This window comes from Hemitrygon akajei, chromosome 5 (assembly GCF_048418815.1).
Source record: "Hemitrygon akajei chromosome 5, sHemAka1.3, whole genome shotgun sequence".
Taxonomy (NCBI): Eukaryota; Metazoa; Chordata; class Chondrichthyes; order Myliobatiformes; family Dasyatidae; genus Hemitrygon; species Hemitrygon akajei.
The window spans coordinates 23,634,794-23,657,236 of record NC_133128.1 but is presented as its reverse complement, the minus strand read 5'-3'; the positions used below and the strand labels follow the sequence as shown (position 1 = coordinate 23,657,236).

At 36.8% G+C, this 22,443-nt stretch overlaps 1 protein-coding gene across 3 annotated transcripts in view; it reads right to left on the bottom strand.

The window, feature by feature from the left end:
* The window catches only part of LOC140727551 (histone H4 transcription factor), a 54,723-nt gene extending 32,754 nt beyond the window's left edge, over positions 1 to 21,969 (bottom strand). Inside the window, exons 1-3 of one of the 3 annotated variants that reach the window (XM_073045027.1) lie at positions 21,731 to 21,969; positions 17,529 to 17,743; positions 10,549 to 10,775 (exon numbers count right to left, since the gene is read on the bottom strand). In XM_073045027.1, coding sequence (XP_072901128.1) covers positions 10,549 to 10,775; positions 17,529 to 17,712 — 411 coding nt within the window. In that variant the 5' untranslated portion in view covers positions 17,713 to 17,743; positions 21,731 to 21,969. The other 2 variants (XM_073045025.1, XM_073045026.1) reach the window with 2 other exon arrangements.
* Between the last annotated feature and the right edge of the window lie 474 nt (positions 21,970 to 22,443).

Genomic DNA, 22,443 nt, shown 5'->3' with positions numbered 1-22,443 from the left:
ATGTGCAAAAACAGAAAAACTGTATACTAAAAAAGTGAGGTAGTGTCCAAAGCTTTAAAGTCCATTTAGGAATTGGATGGCGGAGGGGGAGAAGCTGTTCCTGAATCACTGAGTGTATGCCTTCAGGCTTCTGTATCTCCTAACAATGAGAAAAGGGCATGCCCTGGGTGCTTGAGGTCTTTAATAATGGACATTGCCTTTCTGAGACACCGCTCCCTGAAGATGCCCTGGGTACTTTGTAGGCTAGTGCCCAAGATGGAGCTGACTAGATTTACAACCTTACGCAGCTTCTTTCAGTATTGTGCAGTAGACCCTTGATACGAGACAGTGATGCAGCCTGTCAGAATGCTCTCCACGATACAACTACAGAAGTTTTTGAGTGTATTTGTTGACATGCCAAATCTCTTCAAACTCCTAATAAAGTATAGTCGCTGTCTTGCCTTCTTTATAACTGGATCAATATGTTGGGAACAGGTTAGATCCTCACAGATCCTGACACTCAGGAAGTTGAAGCTGCTCACTCTCTCCACTTCTGATCCCTCTATGACGATTGGTATGTGTTCCTTCATCTTACCCTTCCTGAAGTCCACAATCAGCTCTTTTGTCTTACTGACATAGAGTGCTAGGTTGTTGCTGCAGCACCATTGACAGACATACTTTATTGATCCCGAGGGAAATTGGGTTTCGTTACAGTCGCACCAACGAAGAATAGTGTAGAAATATAGTAATATAAAACCATAAACAATTAAATAATAATAATTAAATTATGCCAAGCGGAAGTAAGTCCAGGACCAGCCTATTGGCTCAGGGTGTCTGACACTCCGAGGGAGGAGTTGTAAAGTTTGATGGCCACAGGCAGGAATGACTTCCTATGACGCTCAGTGTTACATCTCGGTGGAATGAGTCTCTGGCTGAATGAACTCCTGTGCCTAACCAGTACATTATGGAGTGGATGGGAGACATTGTCCAAGGTGGCATGCAACTTGGACAGCATCCTCTTTTCAGACACCACTGTCAGAGAGTACAGTTCCACCCCCACAACATCACTGGCCTTACGAATGAGTTTGTTGATTCTGTTGGTGTCTGCTACCCCAGCCTGCTGCCCCAGCACACAACAGCAAACATGATAGCTCCGGCCACCAGACTCGTAGAACATCCTCAGCATCGTCCGGCAGATGTTAAAGGACCTCTGTCTCCTCGGGAAGTAGAGATGGCTCTGACCTTTCTTGTAGATATCCTCAGTGTTCTTTGACCAGTCTAGTTTATTGTGAATTCCTATCCCCAGGTATTTGTAATCCTCCACCATGTCCACACTGACCCCTTGGATGAAAACAGGGGTCACCGGTGCCTTAGCCCTCCTCAGGTCCACCACCAGCTCCTTAGTCTTTTTCACATTAAGCTGCCAATGATTCTGCTCACACCATGTGACAAGGTTTCCCACCATAGCCCTGTACTCCGCCTCATCTCCCTTGCTGATGCATCCAACTATGGCTGAGTCATCAGAAAACTTCTGAAGATGGCAAGACTCTGTGCAGTAGTTGAAGTCCGAGGTGTAGATGGTGAAGAGAAAGGGAGACAGAAATGGGTGCACATTCACACTGTCCAGATAAGAAGCGTTGGTAGTATTGCACAGGGTGTCCGTGATAGCAGGGTGTGGTAAACAAGTCTTAAACAGAGCTTAACAGCAGCCTAACAGGAGGGGTTTTTCACCTCCCCGGCTCTAGGTTGACTCCTTATAGAGTCTAATAGCAAAGGATAAGAATGACCTCACATAGCGTTCTTTGGAGCAATGCAGATTTCTTAAGTCTATTACTGAAAATGCTCCTCTGTTCAGCCAAGGTAGCATGCAGAGGGTGAGAGAAAGACATTGTCCAGATTTGCCAGGGTTTTCCAGAGGGTCTCTTTTTCTTCCACAGCCTCCACTGTGTCCAGTTTGACTCCTAAAACAGAGCCAGCCTTTCTAATCAGTTTATTTAGCCTATTGGCATCACCTGTGTTGATGCCATTGCTTCAGCATACCACTGCATAGCAGATTGTACTGGCGACAACAGACTGGCAGAACATGTGAAGGAGAAGCTTGCAAACTCCAAAGGAACTATCTCCTCAGGAAGTAGAGGCATCATTGGCCCTTCTTGTACACAGCTCCTGTGTTGGTGCTCCACTCAAGTTTGTTGTCCAGGTGCACCCCCAGGTACTTGTAGGCCCTCACCACATCCACGTTTTCACCATAAATAGTAACAGGGAGACGTGCTGGCTTGTTCTTTCGCCTTTGTCTTACTGATGAGCTGCAGATGATTCAGCTTCCACCATTCAACAAAATCCTCCACCAGGGCCCTGTATTCATCCTCCCATTATACACCCAACTATTGCTGAATCATCAGAGAATTTCTGCAAATGACTGACTCAGTGTTGCATCGAAAGTCCAAGGTATACAGGGTAAACAGGAAGGGAGCCAATACAGTCCCCTGTGGGACCCAAGTGCTGCTCATAGCCATGTCTGACACAAAGCTCTGAAGCTGCACAAACTGTGGTCTGCCAGTCAGATAGTCCATTATCCAGGATACAAATGGAAGTGCCAACCTGTATCGAACAGTTTTCTCCCCAGCAGAGAGGGCTGTATGGTATTGAAGGCACTTGAAAAATCAAAACATGATCCTCAGTGTTGCCCTGCTTATGTGTGCCTGAGTTGAGCCTTGGGTCCCACACCACCAGGTTCAGGAACAGTTATTACCCTTCAACCATTAGGATCCTGAACCAGCATGGACAACTTCACTCACCATATCAGTGAACTAGTTCCAGAACTAATGAACTCACTTTCAAGGCCTCTGCAACTCATGTTCTCAATATTATTCATTCATTTATTGTATTTGCACAGTTTGCCTTCTTTTACAGATTGGTTTGCCCATCTTTGTTCGCATGTAGATTTTCATTGATTCTATTGCATTTATTTGTATCTACTATGAATGTTCGCAAGAGGATGAATTTCAGGTAGTGTATGGTGACGTGTACTTTGATAATAAATATTTTTTGTACTTTGAGGTGAGATGTAGACTGCAGTCAGAATGATAGCAGAGAACATTCTTGGTAGATAGACAGCACTTCACTGCCAGATGTTTCAAATCAGGAGAGCAAAAATGGGACAAAACTGACACTTTTATGCAATATAACAAGCTTATCATGAAGTTGGTGCTGCCTCCTTTTCTCTGGCCTCACTCTATTGTGCAATCTGTGGTGCATCAAAAAATCTTTGGGCTGGTGTGCTGTAGCAGGAGAGCTAGGGACGAGCCATTTCTCTGTGGAAAAAGTACACACAGTAGTCCCTCATGTGCCTCTGGTGAAACAATCTTGCTTTCAGGTCTTTGAATGTGTTCTCCAGTGACAGCACATTGGCCAGAATGATGCAAGTGAAGGTTGGTGGGAATTCTTAAACTTCAAAGCTTTACATATCTTCACACCTCTGTAGTAACCATGTTTTCTGGCATAATATTTCCAGATGCTCTGCTTTATGGTCTGTTCTGGTGAAGGGTCTCGGTCCAAAACATCAACCGTACTTTTTATCCACAGATGCTGCCTGGCATGTTGAGTTGCTCCAACATTTTGTGTTTGTTGCTTGGATTTCCAAGATCTGTAGACTTTTTCTTGTTTAAGGGACCAAGTCTTCTTTTTGGTAGACTTGTTAACAGGTATCTTCAGGAGCTGCATAATTGGATTCAGCAATTTAAATGTAAAATCTCACTTGGGCTAAATGCCAGAGGATGGTCAATACAAAAGCGGAACCTTAATCCAGCAAGTCATCATACCTAGAATAAAAGCAAAAATGGGAGGGGCAAGAAATACATCCCAAAATATTGACGGTTTGCTGGAGCAATGACAGGAATTCTTTAATAACAAAAAAAATTGCTAATATTTTCACAGATCATCAGAAGTATGTGTTTATATAATTATATTGCAAAGACAATGGACCAACAGCCTTTCTAGTTACCCAAAAACTCTCAAGGGATTGAGAAAGAGACACTGAAACGATAGAGGAAACAGAGTCAACTCAGAAAGAATGAAAGGAAGAGAAATATAATCAATTAAAATTTCTATTATTCTTTATATAGTTTGCTTTATGGGATTTGAACTTCAATTGCTCTTTTTCTAGGTCTCTGTAGTTAGGCATATCACATTCTAGCTGTTTAAAAGCCCAGGAGGTCAGCAGGAGACGCTCATGGAGTGAGCACAGTTTCAGATTCGCTCCATAACCTTTACTTTTTTTAACCTATGATCACCCTTATTTAACTTACTTTTACCTACACCAAAAGATTCTTGCTACTTTTTTGGACTTATCTTTAAGAGTTTATTGTGAATTTTGAAAAAAATGAATACAGAAATGGCTTTGAGATCTAAAGGGCGAGACCCTGGGAAAGATTCTAACGGGAACGGGAAGGAGAAAAAGACCGATCCTAAGCGCACTGAATTGACTTATGAAATGTTATGGAGGTTTTAAATGAAAAATTTGAAGAACAACGACGGATTTTCAAACAAGATATAAAGGCTTTTCAGGATTATATGGATAAGACTGATTCAGTAGTTAACCAGCAGCTAGCTCTAATCGCAACTTTGCAAGAGGACGCTCGGAAGCGAGACTTGATAATCGAAAAACTGGAGCAGCAATTATCTTCGACGATTAAACAGGTGGAAACACTTAAAGCCAAGAGTGTCGACTTTGAAAATCGGTTCAGAAGACAGAACTTACGCATACTTGGTCTCCCGGAAGGTATTGAACAAGGGGACCCCTCAAAGTATTTTGCTCAACTTTTAAAGGATGCGTTCCCTTCTGTATTCCCAGACAGTCCTCCGTTACTTGATCGCGCTCACAGAATTATGCGTCGATCACCAAGTGCTTCAGCTAAACCACCAGTTGTAATTGTCCGATTTCACTATGTGCATGTTAAAGAGCAACTTATTCGTGTGGCTCGGCGTGTAGGGGTGGTCAAATTCCAAGAGTTTGATTTTCGATTAGTGGAGGATTTTAGTCCAGAAGTAATGAAGGCAAGGCTTCTTTTTAAACCTCTGATGTCCGAATGTTATGAGAAAAATCTAAAACCTGCGCTCTTATACCCTGCAAAGCACAGAATCTCGCCTCCCAATGCATCTCGGCGTGTTTTCTTTTCTACATCTGAAGCGAGAAGCTTTATGAATGAGAACTTCCCTACTGCTGCGGATTCTCGTCTTCAATAAATGAGTGATTTTGATCGTTGTAAGATGGTTTTTGTTTCCAAAACCAGATTTTGTTTCTGGCTATTGGTGTAGGTTTACTCTATATTTTATACTCCAGCTAAAGTTTTTTTTTGATGTACTAATCTTTTTATTTTACTTACTTTAATCACTGTACTTTATTTTTGGTCATTATTATTAATCCTTCGAAGGTGAATGTTTTTTTTACCAAGATGGCGGTTTCTTCTCTAAAATATTTTTGGTTTTTTTTTGATTTCGCCATTTTTTTTTCTCGTCTTCTTCCTATAATGCATTTCTTATCACAGTTTAAATTTTTTTTTGGTTTGTTTGGGTTTTAACCCGATTTATAAGTTACTAGTGATTATACTCTTTTTGGTTTTTTTTTACTAGCAATTATATTAAGAAATTTGGTTTCAGTATAGTGATTATTATTTCTTTAGAGTTTGGGTGGATCTTTTTTATCCTTTATATACGGAGTTGCCTTCTGCTGATATGGGGGTAGATTTAGTTTCATTCCTCTTTTTTCCCAGCCTTTTCCTGGCTGGGGTGGCTTTTTCTCCTCTTGGGTGGGGGGTCTATTTCTAAATCTTATGCTCTTTACACCAGTTTTTTTTTAGTTTTTTCATTTGGGCTGATTTTAAACTACTAAAATGTCCGCGCTGTCGTCATTTCTGGGTCCGCCCCTGATTTTTGTTCCTCTTCCGGATGCATGAGTTCATAATTCGGTTAACCCTTTATATACCAAAGGGTTGATTTCAGAAATATGGCTCAGCCCATTAATTTTGTCTCTTGGAATACTAATGGCTTAAACCATCCGATTAAACAGAAAAAGATTTTTAAAGTATTCCAAAGACTGAATGCACATATTATTTTTGCACAAGAAACTCATGTGAGGAAAGAGGACAAGTATCACTTTTTTAGGTTTTGGAGGGGTCAACAGTACCATTCGAATTCGAATGCGAATGCTAAAGTAAGGGGAGTTTCAATTTTTATTGAGTCCTCTATTGCATTTGTCCATCACGATATTTTTTCAGATCCGAATGGTAGATTTTTGTTAATTACTGGCTTACTTTTTAACAAAAAGGTTGCAATGGTTAATGTTTATGCTCCAAATGTGGATTATCCTGACTTTTTTAAAGTCCTTATTTACTTCTCTACCTAATATAAATGAATATAAGTTAATAATGGGTGGTGACTTTAATTGTTGTTTAAATCCTTTGTTGGACAGATCTATATCTACTCAGACTTTACCTAATAAGTCGGCCACCTATATTAACTCTTTTTTGACTGATAATGGAATTTTTGATATTTGGAGATTTCGGCATTCTAAGGACAACGAGTTTTCATTTTTCTCACATGTTTATCATTCCTACTCGAGAATTGATTATTTTTTAATTGACTTGTTTTATTCCATCGGTAATTGGTTGTAATTATGATATTATAGCCATCTCTGACCATGCTCCATTAAAACTTTCTATTAAATTTACGGATACAGCTTCTAATGCTAGACAATGGCGATTTGATTCTACCTCATTGCAAGATCCGGATTTTATTAAATTTATGAAGGAACAGATTGATTTCTTCTTTTCAACTAATTCCACGAATGATATTTCTTGCGAACACTTTGGGACACTTGTAAAGCATATATACGTGGACAGATTATCTCCTACTCCGTTGGTCTGAGAAAACGCATTAAGAAGGAAACTCTTTTATTGGTTGAAAAAATTAAAGAGATTGACAAGAAATATTCGACTAGTCCTAGTGAGGAACTTTACAAACAAAGGGTTGAACTTCAAATGGAACATAGTTTATTACTTACATCTTTGATTGAAAATCAATTAATGAAAACCAGATCTGATTTTTATATACATAGTGATAAATCGGGTAAACTGTTAGCGAGTCAATTGAAGAATGCTTCGGTTAAACGTCAAATTACTAAGATTCGTCAGCAGAATGGGGATCTGACAGTTAACCATGATGAGATAAACAAATCATTTCAAGATTTTTATACCTCCCTGTATCATTCTGAATTCCCTCATGATCATAATACCATATATGATTTTCTTGGGAAATTGAATTTTCCAAAATTATCATCAGATGATCTTTCAATATTAGAAACTCCTATTACGGATGCAGAAATTAAAGGGGTTATTTCCTCTATGAATTCTGGGAAAGCACCAGGTCCTGATGGGTATACTGTAGAATTTTAAAAATGTTTTTCCGCTACTCTTTCTCCTTGGTTATGCAGGGTTTTTGAAGAAGCAATTAGATTGGGTAAACTGCCACAATCTTTTTATAGAGCTTCCATTTCTTTAATATTGAAAAAAGATAAAGACCCTACTGACTGTGCATCCTATAGACCAATATCCTTATTGAATGTAGATTCCAAGATCTTTTCCAAGTTACTGGCATCCAGGCTGGAGAAGGTATTACCTCAAATTATCTCGGAAGATCAAACTGGTTTTATTAAAAATCGCTATTCTTTTTTCAATGTTAGGAGATTATTGAATATTGTTTATACTCCTTCACATAGTACTTCAGAATGTGTCATTTCATTAGATGCGGAGAAAGCATTTGATAGAGTTGAATGGCCATACTTATTTACTGTGCTTGAGAAGTTTAATTTTAGTCCGACATTCATTTCCTGGATTAAACTGATATATCATACTCCAGTAGCCTCGGTGCTTACAAACAATCAAAGTTCTCCCTTTTTTCGTTTATTTCGGGGTACTAGACAAGGCTGTCCTCTTAGTCCATTATTATTTGATATTGCTTTAGAACCTTTGGCAATTGCTATCAGAGAATCACAGAACATTTTTGGCATTAATCGTGGGACGGATATACATAAGCTATCATTATATGCAGATGATTTATTATTATTTATTTCTGATCCTGAGAAATCCATTCCTGCAGTTATATCATTGTTGGCTCAATTTAGTAATTTTTCCAGGTATAAATTAAATCTTAATAAGAATGAATTGTTTCCTTTAAATAGACAGGTTCCAATTTATGGAAATTTACCTTTTAAATTAGTTAATGACTCTTTTATTTATTTAGGGATTAAAATCACCAAAAACTATAAGGACTTATTTAAGGTTAATTTTTTACCCCTAATCGATCAGATTAAATGTTTGTTTACTAAATGGTCACCAGTATCTTTATCTCTGATAGGTCGGATTAATGATATTAAGATGGTTATTTTACCCAAGTTTTTATATATATTCCAAGCGGTACCAATTTTTATTCCAAAATCTTTTTTTGCTAATGTTGATTCAAAAATTTCTTCATATATATGGCAGAATAAAAATCCTAGATTAGGTAAAAAATATTTACAGAAGGCAAGGAAGGAAGGTGGATTGGCATTGCCTAATTTTAGATTTTATTATTGGGCAGTTAATATCCGATATTTGATATGTTTGTTAAAGGATTGGGATTTATCTTTTAGCCCTCATTGGGTGAACCTGGAAACTAAATCTGTACAAGGATTTTCATTGGGTTCTATTTTAGAGTCTTCTCTTCCCTGTGCGCTTTCTAAATTGCAGAAACGAATTGACAATCCGATGGTTAAACATACTTTACGTATATGGTTTCAATTTCGGAAATTTTTTGGGTTGACTCAGTTTGTTTTAAATATTCCTATTGTATCCAATTGCTTTTTTTATCTTTCTATTATAGACCAAGCTTATTCAGCTTGGAAGACTAAAGGATTACTACGTTTTTCCGATTTATTTTTGGATAATTGTTTTATGTCTTTTGAACAATTATCTAATAAATATAATTTGCCTAGATTTCATTTTTTTAGATATTTACAGATTAGGTATTTCTTAAATACTGTACTTCCTACCTTTCCAAATCTTGTGTCTTCAGGTATTTTGGAGAATTTGTTTGAACTAAATCCTTCTCAGAAAGGGCTAATATCAAAACTTTACAATATAATTATGAAGATACGTTCAGAGCCCTTCTATAAGATTAAAAATGATTGGGAAAGAGAACTTAACCTTACTATCCCTATTGAGAATTGGGATAAAATTCTTCAATTAGTTAATACATCATCTATATGTGCTAAACATTCATTAATACAGTTTAAGGTTGTGCATAGGGCTCATATGTCCAAGGATAAATTGGCTCATTTTTATTCCTATATAAATCCTATTTGTGACAGATGTCATTCAGGGATAGCGTCTTTAACTCATATGTTCTGGTCTTGTCCGCTTTTGAAAAAATATTGGAAAGACATTTTTGATATTATTTCCACGGTATTGAACATTGATTTAGAACCTCATCCTATTACTGCAATTTTTGGTTTACCTATGATGGACTCACTTCATTTATCCTCTTCTGCTTGTCGAATGAATGCATTTCTTACATTAATGGCTAGAAGATATATTTTGTTGAATTGGAAAGAAATTAATCCTCCTACCGTATTTCATTGGTTTTCTCAAACTATGTTATGTCTAAATTTAGAAAAAATTAGAAGTGTTGTATTTGATACTTCTATTAAATTTGAAAAGATATGGAGATCATTTATTCAATATTTTCATATGATGTAATATGACCCTGTTCCAAGCCTATTTGTTTTTCCAGTTTTGATTTTACATATGTTGAGAGGATCGGAGTTGATGACACTGATGATTTTGTATCTTTGTTGGATGTTATAAACAACCCTTTTTTTTCTTTTTTTCTTTTTCCCTTTTTTCTTTTTTTGTTTTTTTTCTTATTAGTTATTAGATTGTTAGATTAGTTTTTTTGCATAATTTTTTTTCTTTTTCTGTTTTCTGTTTTTTTTTAATACATATTACGATATACCTAGGTTTGCCTTGTTTATTGGTTACTTGTATCGTCCATGATTTGGGAAGACTCATTTATACTGTAACTATTGCTTATGTATTCTTTCATGTTCAGTTGAAATGTGTATGTTTGTAATCCCATTATCTATGTATCAATCTCATTATGTTGATATTAATAATAAAAAGATTGAAAAAGAAAAAGCCCATTTTTAATGTATCAGCTAAACTCATTTAACATATAACTTGTCTTAACAGTGTAAACACATCACTTTTTTGAAGCTTACAAAGTTGAGGTTGTTTTTTTAAGCAAATCTTATAATGAAGGATTGTAAATGACCCAGAGATTTCATTTGTGACAATTTATTTATAGTACGACATTTTCTTGTCACAAATTTTAGTTTAGTTTTCTTACCATCACATGAATCAAAAGATGCATGTTTAAATATCACAAATTTTCCATGCAATTTATGGGCCATTCTTTACTTTTTCTTTCTAACTGTACAGAAGTGGTAGCAACATTGAGTCAAGGTTCTGTACTCACATCACAATGTTCCCATTGGCAGAAGAAAGTCTCTGTAATCTCTGGGATCAAATTTTGGTTCTGACTGTCCAGGGAGCACACTGGCAAATCAGGACGTAGTCGTTGCAGCTCCGAACCAAAGTGTTTCAGCTTGGCATGATAGCTGTGAAAGTTGACATGTACCACCAGCTCATTGGGCCCTTCCACTGCCAGAAAACCACAGCCTCGCCAAAGGCACTGGAACTCATCTGAAAGATAGATTGAAGAAAACTATCTAATAGAATATTATATATTAATAGCTAATGAACCTGGATAACATATTTTTTGTTTTTGTGTCCACTCTTCGATGCTCATCTGGTGGATTCTTCATAACTTGCTTGTAGAGTGGTGTCTAAGAAAAAAACTAATGAACAACATACAGGCGGAGTTACTCACTACAGAAGCACACACAGCCCATCATGGCCTTGCCAATCATCAATTATCCAACAACACCAATTCCATTTACCAACACTTGGTCCTTAATCTGTTGTACCTTGGCAATTCAAGTGCTCATCTAGTACCACTTAAATGTTGTGAGTACCATTCTTCTGCCACCCACTTAGACAACATGTTCCATAGGTTGTATTAAAGTCTCTCAAAGCACTTCAGACAATGCATGGACTGAAAAAAAAATCAGTCTCTTTATGTAAAGATTAAGTACACAACAATGTAAAGGGTAGATGGAATGTCCAAGATTAATGCATGGGAACAATTTAAAATCATACAATTTTCAGAAAGTGAAATGAGGGAGGCAGATACAGAAACACATTGTTACATATAGAATCATCTATTCCAAAGTCAGGGAAGAGGGCTTTAACAGGAGAGGAAGAAGCTGGAAATCTGACATTTGTGGAAATAAACAGATATGTGGTTCAGATTTAATCTTGGGGGAGGTCACCAGGGGCGCTCATGGAGTGAGTACTGTTTCAGATTTGCTCCATAACCTTTACTTTTCTTAACCTATGATCACCCTTATTTAACTTACTTTTACCTACACCAAAAGATTCTTGCTACTTTTTTGGACTTACCTTTAAGAGTGAATTTTGAAGAAATGAGTACAGAAATGGCTTTGAGATCTAAAGGACGAGACCCTGGGAAAGATTCTAACGGCAACAGAAAGTATGTTGCTCAACTTTTAAAGGATGCGTTCCCTTCTGTATTCCCAGACAGTCCCTCGTTACTTGATCGCGCCCACATAAATATGCGCCGATCATTAAATTCTTCATCTAAACCACCTGCTGTAATTGTTCGATTTCATTATGTGCATGTCAAAGAGCAACTTATTCGGGTGGCTCGGCATTTAGGGACGGTTAAATTCAAAGATTTCGAGTTTAGATTAGTGGAGGATTTTAGTCCAGAAGTAATGAAGGCACAGCTTCTTTTTAAACCTCTGATGTCCGAATGTTATGAGAAAAATCTAAAACCAGCGCTTTTATACCCTGCGAAGCTTAGAATCTCGCCTCCGACTGCACCACGACGCGTTTTTCTCTCCACATCTGAAGCTCGAAGCTTTCTGGATGAGAACTACTCTACTGCTTTGGATTCTCATCTCTAATAAATGAGTGATTTTGATCGTTACAAGATAGTTTTTGTTTCCAAAACCAGATTTTGTTTCTGGCTATTGGTGTAGGTTTATTCTATATTTTAATTAAAGTTTTTTTTTCGACGTACTAATCTTCTTATTTTACTTACTTTAACCACTGTATATTTTTGGTCATTATTATTAACCCTTTGAAGGTGAATTTTTAAAAACGGTTTGATATATATTCTTTTCATTTTTTGTGTGACTAAGATGGCGGTTTCTTCTCTAAAATATTTCTTGTTTTTTTTTGATTTCGCCATTTTTTTCCCTCTCGTCTTCTTCCTATAATGCATTTCTTATCACATTTTAACTTTTTGTTTGGGTTTTAACCCGATTTATAAGTTACTAGTGTTTATATTCTTTTTGTTTTTTTTTACTAGCAATTATATTAAGAAGTTTGTTTTATTATAGTGATAATTACATTTTTGGAGTTTGGGTGGATCTTTTTTTCTCTCCTTTATATATTTGGAGTTGCCTTCTGCTGACACGGGGGTAGATTTAGTATCATTCCTTTTTTTTCCCAGCCTTCTCCAGGTTCGGGTTGGGCTTTTTCTTCGTGGGTGGGGGGTGGGGGTCTCTTTTCTAAATCTATCGTTCTTTTTACCAGTTTTTTAAAAGTTTTTTCATTTGGGCTGATTTTAAACTACTAAAATCTCCGCGATATCGTCACTTCTGGGACCGCCCCTTATTTTTGTTCCTCTTCCGGGTGCATGAGTTCATAATTTGGTTAACTCTTTATATACCAAAGGGTTGATTTTAGAAATATGGCTCAGACCATTAATTTTGTCTCTTGGAATACTAATGGCTTAAACCGATTAAACGGAAAAAGATTTTCAAAGTATTCCAAAGACTGAATGCACATATTATTTTTGTACAAGAAACTCATGTGAAGAGGACAATCAATTTTTTTTAGGTTTTGGAGGGGTCAACAGTACCATTCGAATTTGAATGCCAAAGTAAAGGGAGTTTCAATTTTTATTGACTCCTCTATTACATTTGTCCAACACGATATTATTTCGGATCTGAATGGTAGATTTTTGTTAATTACTGGGTTACTTTTTAACAAAAAGGTTGCTATGGTTAATGTTTATGCTCCAAATGTGGATTATCCTGATTTTTTAAAGTCCTTATTTACTTCTCTACCTAATCTAAATGAATATATGTTGTTAATGGGTGGTGACTTTAATTGTTGTTTAAATCCTTTGCTGGACAGATCTATATCCACTCAGACTTTACCTAATAAGTTGGCCACTTACATTAATTCTTTTTTGACTGATAATGGAATTTTCGATATTTGGAGATTTCGGCATTCTAAGGACAAAGAGTTTTCATTTTTCTCACATGTTTATCATTCTTACTCAAGAATTGATTATTTTTTTATTGACTCTTGTTTTATTCCATCTGTAATTGGTTGTAATTATGATATTATAGCCATCTCTGATCATGCTCCATTGAAACTTTCTATTAAATTTATGGATACAGCTTCTAGTGTTAGGCAATGGCGATTTGATACTACCTTACTGCAAGATCCGGGTTTCATTAAATTTATGAAGGAATAGATCGATTTCTTCTTTTCAACTAATTCCACGGATGATATTTCTTGCGGAACACTTTGGGACACTTTTAAAGCATATATACGTGGTCAGATTATCTCCTATTCTGTTGGTTTGAGAAAACGTATTAAGAAGGAAACTTTTTTATTGGTTGATAAAATTAAAGAAATTGACAAGAAATATTCGACTGCTCCTAGTAAGGAGCTTTACAAACAAAGGGCTGAACTTCAAATGGAACACAGTTTATTACTTACATCTTCGATTGAAAATCAATTAATGAAAACCAGATCTGATTTTTATATACAGTGATAAATCGGGTAAACTGTTAGCTAATCAATTGAAGAATGCTTTGGTTAAATGTCAAATTATTAAGATTCGTCAACAGAATGGTGAATTGACAGTTAACCATGATGAGATAAACAAATCTTTTCAAGATTTTTATACCTCCCTGTATCATTCTGAATTCCCTCATGATCATAATACCATGTATAATTTTCTTGGGAAATTGAATTTTCCAAAATTATCATCAGATGATCTTTCAATATTAGAAACTCCTATTACGGATGCAGAAATTAAAGGGGTTATTTCCTCTATGAATTCTGGGAAAGCACCAGGTCCTGATGGGTATACTGTAGAATTTTAAAAATGTTTTTCCGCTACTCTTTCTCCTTGGTTATGCAGGGTTTTTGAAGAAGCAATTAGATTGGGTAAACTGCCACAATCTTTTTATAGAGCTTCCATTTCTTTAATATTGAAAAAAGATAAAGACCCTACTGACAGTGCATCCTATAGACCAATATCCTTATTGAATGTAGATTCCAAGATCTTTTCCAAGTTACTGGCGTCCAGGCTGGAGAAGGTATTACCTCAAATTATCTCGGAAGATCAAACTGGTTTTATTAAAAATCGCTATTCTTTTTTCAATATTAGATTATTGAATATTGTTTATACTCCTTCACGTAGCACCTCAGAATGTGTCATTTCATTAGATGCGGAGAAAGCATTTGATAGAGTTGAATGGCCATACTTATTTACTGTGCTTGAGAAGTTTAATTTTAGTCCGACATTCATTTCCTGGATTAAACTGATATATCATACTCCAGTAGCCTCGGTGCTTACAAACAATCAAAGTTCTCCCTTTTTTCGTTTATTTCGGGGTACTAGACAAGGCTGTCCTCTTAGTCCATTATTATTTGATATTGCTTTAGAACCTTTGGCAATTGCGATGAGAGAATCACTGAACATTTTTGGCATTACTCGTGGGATGGATATACATAAGTTATCATTATATGCAGATGATTTATTATTATTTATTTCTGATCCTGAGAAATCCATTCCTGCAGTTATATCATTGTTGGCTCAATTTAGTAATTTTTCCAGGTATAAATTAAATCTTAATAAGAGTGAATTGTTTCCTTTAAATAGACAGGTACCAATTTATGGAAATTTACCTTTTAAATTAGTTAATGACTCTTTTATATACTTAGGGATTAAAATTACTACAAATTATAAGGAGTTATTTAAGGTTAATTTTTTACCCTTAATTGATCAGATTAAATGTTTGTTCACTAAATGGTCACCATTATCTTTATCTCTGATAGGTCGGATTAATGCTATTAAGATGGTTATTTTACCCAAGTTTTTATATATATTTCAAGCGATACCAATTTTTATTCCGAAATCTTTTTTTGCTAATGTTGATTCAAAAATTTCTTCATATATATATGGCAGAATAAAAATCCTAGATTAGGTAAAAAATATTTACAGAAGGCAAGGAAGGAAGGTGGATTGGCATTGCCTAATTTTAGATTTTATTATTGGGCAGTTAATAGCCGATATTTGATATGTTGGTTAAAGGATTGGGATTTATCTTTTAGCCCTCATTGGGTGAACCTGGAAACTAAATCTGTACAAAGATTTTCATTGGGTTCTATTTTAGGGTCTTCTCTTCCCTGTGCACTTTCTAAATTGCAGAAACAAATTGACAATCCGATAGTTAAACATACTTTACGTATATGGTTTCAATTTCGGAAATTTTTTGGGTTGAATCAGTTTGTTTTAACTATTCCTATTGTATCCAATTTATTTTTTTATCCTTCTATTATAGACCAAGCTTATTCAGCTTGGAAGACTAAAGGATTACTACAATTTTCCGATTTATTTTTGGATAATTGTTTTATGTCTTTTGAACAATTATCTAATAAATATAATTTGCCTAGATTTCATTTTTTTTAAAAAGATATTTACAGATTAGGAATTTCTTAAATATTGTACTTCCTACCTTTCCAAATCTTGAGTCTTCGGGTATTTTGGAGAATTTGTTAGAACTAAATCCTTCTCAGAAAGGTGTAATATCAAAACTCTACAATATAATTATGAAAATACGTTCAGAGCCCTTCTGTAAGATTAAAAATGATTGGCAAAGAGAACTTAACCTTACTATCCCTATTGAGAATTGGGATAAAATTCTTCAATTAGTCAATTTATCATCTATATGTGCTAAACATTCATTAATACAGTTTAAAGTTGTGCATAGGGCTCATATGTCTAAGGATAAATTGGCTCATTTTTATTCCTATATAAATCCTATTTGTGACAGATGTCATTCTGAGATAGCGTCTTTAACTCATATGTTTTGGTCATGTCCGCTTTTGAAAAAATATTGGAAAGACATTTTTGATATTATTTCCACGGTATTGAACATTGATTTACATCCTCATCCTATTACTGCAATTTTTGGTTTACCAATGATGGACTCAATCCCTTTACCTTCTTCTGCTTGTCGAATGATTGCATTTCTTACATTAATGGCTAGAAGATCTATTTTGTTGAATTGGAAAGAAATTAATCCCCCTACTGTATTTTATTGGCTTTCTCAAACTATGTTATGTCTAAATTTGGAGAAAATTAGAAGTGTTGTATTTGACCCTTCTATTAAATTTGAAAAGACATGGAGACCATTTATTCAATATTTTCTATGATGTAACGAGACCCTGTTCCAAACCTATTCGTTTTCCCAGTTTTGATTATACATATGTTGAGAGGATTAGAGTTGGTGACACTGATGATTTTGTATTTTTTTTAAATAGATATTAAAAAAATGGGCTGTTTATATTATTTTTTTTCTCTTTATTAATTATTAGGTTGTTCGATTAGTTTTTTCTAGCATAAATTTTTTTTCTTTTTCTTTGTTTTTTTAAATATATATTATGATATAACCTAGTTTTGCTTTGTTTATATGTTATTTGTATCATTCATGATTTGGGAAGACTTAATTATATTGTAACTATTGCTTGTGTATCCTTTCATGTTTAGTATAAATTTGTAAGTTTGTAATCCTAATATATATTGATAATAATAATAAAAAGATTGAAAAAGAAAAGATTTAATCTTGGTTTGATTATAACACTGAAGCTGCAAACAGTTTTATTAAGTCAAAGAAATCTTCAGAGGAGATAAAATTTTTGGGTAAAAAGTAGAATCTGTGCAGGGGACTATAAATGATAGCTTTGACTGTCACAATGTCTAATATCTCCCCAAAACACAAGGCTACACAGCTGATCTGCTCTTAGCAATTCAATTGAAAAGCGACTCTTTGATTCCTCTTCCTTCAAGGAAGCAACTGAGCTAAGTCTTCTGAATCTTCCAAACACAGATTTTGTCGAACATCAGAATACTAATGTGGTTCTACCAACCTTGTCTCACTTACATTGCAGGTATTCTAATTTGCCAGGGTATATCCTGGAAACTTAAAGCAGACACATTGTTGTAAGCTTGGGAAAGCAGATCAAAGGAGAAATATACAAATGATATTAAATGTTACATACCTAATTCACCAAAACTGTCATACTCATTAAGATGCTCTTTCAGATGTGCAGCAATATGATCACAGAACTCCTCCATTGTCTTTCCAATAAAGGTGCAATCCGACCACTCACATGACAGCACCAGATCCAAGTACTTGATACTCTTTCCTGGGGCCATTTTCTGATTGTAACTCACTGGAATCATACCACTATTTGTCACCAACACCTGCTTTTTGCTGTAGAAGATGGAAAATTGAATGAGCGTTTACAGATTTCTAAGAATCAATCATTCCTGATTTCAAACATCAAAACACAATTGTGCACTTGCACCTATGGCTAAAATGTAGGTTAATTCAAGATATAAGCTTACTTATTTAAAGACAGAAATAGCTGATGCAAATTCTTAGGAAAATTAGGGATAACCTAATGACATCAGGGAAATTGTTTCAAAACCTTACAAGAAAGGGAATATCTGAGGGACCCTGCTACATTAAAAGAAATTTACTGGATTCATAAATTAAGCAAAAGATCCCAAGTTAAAACTAAATTAAAATCCAAGCAATGAAATATTCCAAATGATAAATGTCTGAAGTCCTTGCCTGCCAAGGACTTCTTACAGCAGCAGAGCAACAATGTTGCACAAGCTACCATGTGATACAGAGCCAATCAACGGGTTTAATTCTAGTGATGTTGGCTCAGAAACAAATTCTGAAGGGTGTGGAATAGCAGTATTGTCCAGTGGAATAACCCCTTAGGGTCCTTTAGAAGAGGAACCACCAATTTAATTGAGCCATAATTTTATTATATCTTCCAAAGTACTTGGTGTCATCTAGTCAAAATCAGAAGAGGGTTGGTACACCAAGCAGCCAATCCAGAGTCTACTACCATTGCTCTGTATAAGGTCATTACACTCAAAAGATGGGAGATGGCAAATAAACAGCGAAGATGACAAAACATAAAATAAACAGTAGCTGGAAAGTTGATTTAAAAAAAAATAGAATGTTCCAGCAAATACACAGCAGGCCAATGATTTTCTGTGGAACTGCAATTATTGTGCCAGGTTCATTCTTCCTTGGCAAATTAAACAATTAACAGAATGGGTACAGTCAGCCCTCCTTATCCGCGGGGAATTGGTTCCGGGATCACTTGTGGATACCTAAAAACACGGATGCTCAAGTCGGTGGAATTTAAGACCCGGCGGAGCTCCAGACCTTATTTAACCTGTCTCAGTACAGTGGATTTTAGGACCCGGCGGAGCTTAGGACCCGCCACCCACAGTGTTTTCTGTTCCAGAAAACAATCACGATTGAAAATAAAGTGGAAATAATAAAGCGATCAGAAAGAGGTGAAACACCATCAGTCATTGGAAAAGTGTTAGGCTACAGTTGGTCAACAAAGTGAGAATAATGGAGCATGTGAAGGTCCTGCCCCAATGAAAGCTACAATTATTACTAAGCAACGCAGTGGTTTAATTATTGAAATACATACATTTCTTAAATGTTTTATATGCATAGAAAGGTAAAATATATACTATATACTAAGACAAACGTCTAACTGACGCTAAATAATACCGGATGTACCTGTTCCAACTTAGAGAACTTCCATTTTTTAAAATTCCCGATCCACGGTAACCTACGCACATCCTCCCGTATACTTTCAATCATCTCTAGATTACTTATAATACCTAATATGATGTAAATGCTATGTAAATAGTTGTTACACTGTATTGTTTAGGGAATAATGACAAGAAAGAAAAGTCTGTACATGCTCAAACAACAATTGCTGGAGAGAGAACTTCTGGGTTTTCCTGATCTGCAGTTGGTTGAATCCGTGCATGCGGAACCCGCGGATAAGGAGGGCTGACTACATAGCTGAAAAATCAGTTTACAATTTGCAAGAGGTTATGAACAGAAATAGAACGTTGAATGGAAAAATGAAGATGCAGATGATCAAAAGCCTAAATATTGAAAAAAAATCTCAAAGACAAAAAGTTACCTACTTCCTCTTTAAATACCTCCAGTTATATGACATGCATAATGCTCTGGGTTAGAGTAACACGGATCTAACATTTGTTTTTTGGACATCCTGATTCGTTTGCTTGTATTTCAGATTTCCAGCATCTGCTGTAATTTGCTTTTAGATCAATAAAGCAGTTTCTTCAGTACTACAATCTTCTATGCTATAAGGTAGGTCTTTATTTGCACCACGTAAGAGCAGAAAACAATTCAAATACCAAAGAGAAGAGTAATTTAATCACTCAAGTCTCCAACATAAAACTACAGATGCTGGAAATATGAAACAAAAAAAAAATACTGGTAATACTCAGCAAGTCAGGCAGCATCTGTCGAAAGAGAAAGAGGTCATTTTTAGTTTTGATAAAATATCTTTCACAAAACTCAGTTTCTTTTTCCACCAATGCTGCCCAACCCACTGAATATTTTCAGTATTTTATTACATATAGTGTACACTGGCAACTTGGTTCTTACAAACTGGGGATTTATGATTCCAACAGAATAATTATCAAAGGACGTAGCTAAATGGGAAGTATGGTCAAGTTTAAGGGAGATGCATGGGGCAATTGAATTGAATTGACTTTATTTCTTACATCCTTCACATAATTGAGTAAAAATCTTTAAGATACGTCTCTGCCTGAATGTGCAATCATAGTAATTTATAATAAATGGAATAGTCAATGTAATATCAAGTACACTCAAATCAGCGTGAGTTCATCAGTCTGATGTCCTGGTGGAAGAAGCTGTCCCGGAACCTGTTGATCCTGGCTTTTATGCTGCGGTAATGTTTCCAAATGGTAGCAGCTGAAATAGATTGTGGTTGGGGTGACTCAGGTCTCCAATGATTGTACAGGCCCTTTTTACAGACCTGTCCTTGTGAATGTCCTGAATCATGGGAAGTTAGCAACTACAGATGCGCTGGGCTGTCTGCACCACTCTGTGCAGAATCCTGCAATTATGGGAGGTACAGTTCCCAGACCAGGCAGTGATGCAGCCAGTCGGGATGCTCTGAATTGTGTCCCTATAGAAAGTTCTTAGGATTTGGGGGCCCATACCAAACTTCCTCAACTGTCTGAGGTGAAAGAGGCTCCGTTGTGCCTTTTTTACCATACAGCTGGTGTGTACAGACCACGTTTCATCCTCAGTGATGTGGATGAGGAGGAACTTAAAGCTGTTTACCCTCTCAACCCCAGATCCATTGATGTCTATAGGGGTCCATTCCTCCTGTAATTCACAACCAGTTCCTTTGTTTTTGTGACATTGAGGGAGAAGTTGTTTTCTTGACTCCACTGTGTCATAGAGATGACTTTTTCCCCTGTAGGCCACCTCGTAATTTTCTTTAACCCAGAAAGTGGTAGGTACCTAGGGGCTGCTAGGAATAGTAGTATAATCAGATAAAATAGTGGCGAGTAAGAGCCTTTTAGGTAGACACATGAATACCCAGGGAATGAAGGGAAATGGCTCATGCAAAGGCAAGAGATTTTTGTTGAATTTGGTAACTTATTCTGTGTGGACAAGCTGGGCCAGGGCCTGTTCCTGTACTGTACTCTTCAATGCTTAAGGCAGTACACGTACAATTAAAATTACCTTATGCCTAGAAAAGAGCATATAAGTAAAGAGCATATCAATATAAGTAAACACTGAAAACTCAGCAGACCCAGCAGCATCGGGGCAGAAACAGAACTTTGACAATGGATTTGACACGTTAGCGGTTTTGCTTCACAAGTGCTACCCTACCTGTTGAATATCTCCAACATTTATTAATTATCTTTGCTACAGATTGACAACTTGTTCCTTTCAGACCGTGGATTTATAACTCTAATAGAGCACGACAGATTCTTACAACTAAGAATGATCAATCACTAGTAAGGTGCTCACTTTCAATGCAATGAGTGACATGGGTTTAAGCAAATACAAGAAACACACAGCAGACCTGGCAGCAGCTGTGCAGAAACAGAAGTGACAATGGATCTGTTCCTCTCGCCGCAGATGCTGACTAACCCGCTGAGTGTTCGCAGCATTTCAGACAACTCAGCTTGAGTTGACGATCAGCGTTGGTGATGCTCATCCCAGCCTCCACCTTAATCCGAAACTAAATGACGGCCCTTGCAGCCCAATTGTGACCCAAACCCAAGCAAGGCCCCACACCGAAAAGTCAAGCTCAGTTCAAAATCGTTAGCCCCAGACGGTGAGACGAAGGCCTCCACTCACCCAGCACCGCTGGCAGAGGAGGAGAGACTCACCGCACTGGACCGAGTCGCCTCCTCCGGCCCTCGCAACCACTTCACTCCGTTACTATGACAACCGGTGAGCTGGCTGACCGGCCCCCGCCACCGGCCCCTCACCAGCCTGACACGGCGCGAGCCCACCCTGGCTCCTCCCCTTTTCCCTCTCGCGCCCGTCTCCGGCTCCTCTACCGTTGCATCGACCCTCACATTTGCCGCCTTAAAGACGTCACGTATTCCCCGCCAACCCGTTGGCCAGCTCTGCCTAGTGCTCATACGCCACAGTTTGACAAGGAAGCACAACCTTCGACCAATGGGAAATCGAGTTCTAGGCAAGGGGCAGCCAATGGCTGTACTGGATCGTTTTATTGGCAAAGACGGGGCTCAGCGACGACTAGGACTCCATCTTTGTTAGGGGCAAAAGTACAACCTATAGTCATTCAGTTTATTCCGCATTTGTTGTTGTCGCTCGGTACACTGATATGATAAGATGAACTGTATGGATAGCATGTAAAACAATCTCTTTCACTGTACCACAGTGTTCTGACAATAATAAATTAGTTTACTAATTTAAGTTGAGGAGGTCATTTGCCCCATGTCCCCTTGGTTTCCAGTAGCGATTCACCTATTACCATTCTACCTTCACCCTCTGATCCAATCCCTACTAACTAACTTAGTCCAGAACAGATTTGGGCATTT